The 3715-nt window shown below is 43.5% G+C and overlaps 1 protein-coding gene across 2 annotated transcripts in view; it reads left to right on the top strand.

The window, feature by feature from the left end:
* The window catches only part of Mertk (MER proto-oncogene, tyrosine kinase), a 105088-nt gene extending 101649 nt beyond the window's left edge, over positions 1–3439 (top strand). For both annotated transcript variants that reach the window (XM_021155563.3, XM_021155562.3), the window contains exon 19: positions 1610–3439. In XM_021155563.3, coding sequence (XP_021011222.1) covers positions 1610–2123 — 514 coding nt within the window. In that variant the 3' untranslated portion in view covers positions 2124–3439. The remainder of the gene's footprint in view (positions 1–1609) is intronic.
* The last annotated feature ends 276 nt before the right edge of the window (positions 3440–3715 follow it).

Below are 3715 nucleotides of genomic sequence, written 5' to 3'. Positions count from 1 at the left end.
TACAGAATTAGTTGTGAGCTGCTATTTTAGGGCTAGCAGTTGAACTCAGCACCTCTGGGAGAACAGCCAGTGTTCTTAACCACTGAGTCATCTCTCCAGCCCCTCACCTTAGTTTTCTTATCCAGTGATATTAATATCAATTTCCCAAAGCAGGGAAGGCTCAAAATGAAATGCTGGTGTGAATCCTTCTCAGCCCAGCAATTTCCTGTTGTCATTTCCTTCCCATGGCCCTTAATTGTAGTCCTTAGTGATACTATATATTGGGGATGGAGTTGCCCAGAAGAGAGGCACATACCCCTGTAGAACTCAGCAGAAACACCTGAGGAGCGCTTGTGTATTGGGCTTGCCCAACCCTCACCTCATCCCTATGCTCCAGGTAAGGCCAGGGCATGGACTATAATTTACACGGAACTGTTGGGAAGCTGGGAAGGGAGCGATACACAGTACTTACCACTCAGTCACCCTTCATGTCCCACTCTAGCTCTGGGTCCCCCTTACTTAGTTCACTGGTCCAAATAACTCAGTGCTCTTGGTAACAACTCAGTTTAATGGTAGACAAAGGTTAGCAAACTTGTTTGGTAAGTGTCTTAGTAACTGTTCTATTGTACAGAGCCACTATGACCAAAACAACTTATGAAAGAAAGCATTTAATTGGGGGCTTGTTTACAGTTTCAGAGATGAGTATATAACTGTGCACAAGCATAAATCAGAGAGAGAAAGCCTGAAAAGGGTGTGGATTCTGAAACCTCCTCTATCAAGGCCACACCTCCTAGTCCTTCTCAAACAGTTTCACCAACTGCAGACTAAGCATTCACATAGATGAGCCTATGGCTTTGAGGGCCCTTTGTAGCAACCACTCAGTGTTACAAGTATAGCAAAAGCACAGACAGCAAATAGGCATAGCTGTGTTCTAATAAAACTTTATTTACAAGATGACTGGTTTGATTGCCAAGCCTATATAAGAAAAGAACTTTAAATCCTTTAAATCCGTTTTATTTGCAAAAGTAGATAAAATTGCCAGATGCATCTTCTATTTTTAGCAACAGAATTTTTTTTTTGACCAGAGGCTGCCAAGATGGCTTAGTAGGTAAGAGCATTTGCTGAGCAAGCATAACAACCAAAATTCAGTCCCCAGCACCCATGTAAAAAGGTTGGCATGGCAGTGATGTACCTCTAACCTCAGTGCTCTTATGGGCAGAGATGTGAGGATTCCTGGGTTTCTTGGCCAGTCAGTCTAGCCAAAACAGCAAGTCCCTGGTTCAGTGAGAGACCCTGTCTCAAAGGAATAAAATGGGCAGGAATAGAACAGTATATCAGATGCCCACCCAAGCCTCTGTATACACATGTACAAGTACATATTACCACACACACACACACACACACACACACACACACACACTTATACAACTCATGAAACATTTTAAAAGTTGAATAACTATTAGACCCTTTCTTCCCACCCACCCCCACCAAAACTCATTCATTTCCATAAAAGGTGAAGGAAATGCTGATTAAAATGGAGTGACATTAAACATTAATTAAGGCGGAAGGGGTGGCTGCATACAGGTTTTGGGTCTGTGACAGGTAATGCTCACTTGTGTCTTATCATCAGGTATGACATCATGTACTCTTGCTGGAGTGCTGATCCCTTGGACCGACCCACCTTCTCTGTGTTGAGGCTGCAGCTGGAAAAGCTCTCTGAGAGTTTGCCTGATGCGCAGGACAAAGAATCCATCATCTACATCAATACCCAGTTGCTAGAGAGCTGCGAGGGCATAGCCAATGGGCCCTCACTCACGGGGCTAGACATGAACATTGATCCTGACTCCATCATTGCCTCTTGTACACCAGGCGCTGCCGTCAGCGTGGTCACGGCAGAAGTTCACGAGAACAACCTTCATGAGGAAAGATACATCTTGAATGGGGGCAATGAGGAATGGGAAGATGTGTCCTCCACTCCTTTTGCTGCAGTCACACCTGAAAAGGATAGTGTCTTACCGGAGGACAGACTCACCAAAAATGGCATCTCCTGGTCTCACCATAGTACGCTACCCTTGGGGAGCCCATCACCAGACGAACTTTTATTTGCAGATGACTCCTTGGAAGACTCTGAAGTTCTGATGTGAGACCAGCTGAGAGGAAGCATGACAGAACCAAGCAATTACAGCTTCCTGGGATCGGTGGTCTTAGGGTCTTAGATACTTTGTTATTGCTCTGATGAAACATCATGACCAAGGCAATCTTCAAGAGAAAGTGTTTAACTAGGTTTACGTTTCAGGGGGTTAGAGTCCATGATTGCAGAAGGAAGTTATGGTGGCAGGAACAGCTGAGTGCTTATATCTTTAAGAGCAAGCAGGAGACAGAGAGCACTCTGGGAAATGGCACCTATCTTTTGAAACCTCAAAGCCTGCACCCAGTGACAAAAGTCCTTCAACAAGGCCATACCTCTTAATCCTTCCCAAACAATTCCACCAACCGGAGACCAAACATTCAAATGTATGAGCATATTGGGGCCATTCTGATGCAAACTACCACACTGATTATACCTGAGGTTTTGCTACTTGTTTTCCTTACCAAGTAGAGTTCATGGCCGGACAGCACCAGGTGAAAGCTGTCAAGTCAGTTTTGCAAATAAATACATAACCAAGGTCTTGAGAGACAACTTTTTATAGAGATTTCTTTTATACAGTTGCCTGCAACTAAATCAGAAGGCTCACAACCACCTGTAACTCCAATTCTAGAAGACTGATATTCTCTTCTGGCCTCTGAGGGCATCTGCACACACGAGGCATACTCTCGTGCAGTCATATGAATCAAAATAAATCTAAAAATAAGTAAACCAATAGCAAGGCTAGGCGTGTGGCTCAGCAACTCTGTGCTTAACCTGTGGACTGTCCTGCATTTCATCCCAAGACCCCAAAGCAGGACAGAATAAAAATACAGAGGCTAGGTGAGATAGCTTAGTTGGTAAAGTCCTTGACTTGTAAGTGCCAGGATATGAGTTTGATCCCCAGAGCCTACATAACACAACTTTGAATGTGGTAGCATACACTTGTGATCTCAGTGCTGGGGAGGTGGTCTCAGGTGGATTTCTGAGGTTCACTGGCCAGCTACCCAGGTGAGTTCCAGCACCTGAGGAGTGATATTTGATGCTGTTCTCTGTATACACACACACACACACACACACACCAGCACATGCATGAACATGCATTCACAAGAAAAATATAAATAAAATACATAATATATTTATTAAAGAGAGAATATAATGTATATGGTGGAAAGAGCCAAGGAGATTATATTTTAATAAAAGATGACTTATTTCACTGACCTTGCAGGACTCAAAATGTATCCCTCAGTGTTAACATTTGTACAGAATCAATGTTGCTTTTTTAAAGTTGTTTTCTTTTCCACAGAATTAAATGTAAAAGTGTTTGTTAAGTGAGATGGCAGGTTTGCCTTCGTTTTTTGACCTTCACGAGAAGCCTGGCATGTCTCCATCCATGCATCATGTGTGTGGGAAAAATGATTTACTTAATGTCCCAGGTTTTACAACTGATCAGCTGAGATGACTTCCTAATAAAATGCAAATGAGGAAGGGTGTGTTCCACATGCTTCAGATTTGGGGAGAGAGCTGTCACCAGCAGCCCTGATACCTTTCTTTCTTTGTAAAGGAGTTTCCTTAATGGCTGGCCCTCCCACAGTTCCTCTGCCCATTCTT

This window comes from Mus caroli, unplaced genomic scaffold (assembly GCF_978045245.1).
Source record: "Mus caroli unplaced genomic scaffold, Mus_caroli_1 scaffold_2, whole genome shotgun sequence".
NCBI classification, from domain to species: domain Eukaryota; kingdom Metazoa; phylum Chordata; class Mammalia; order Rodentia; family Muridae; genus Mus; species Mus caroli.
This window is presented reverse-complemented; position numbering and strand designations above follow the sequence as displayed.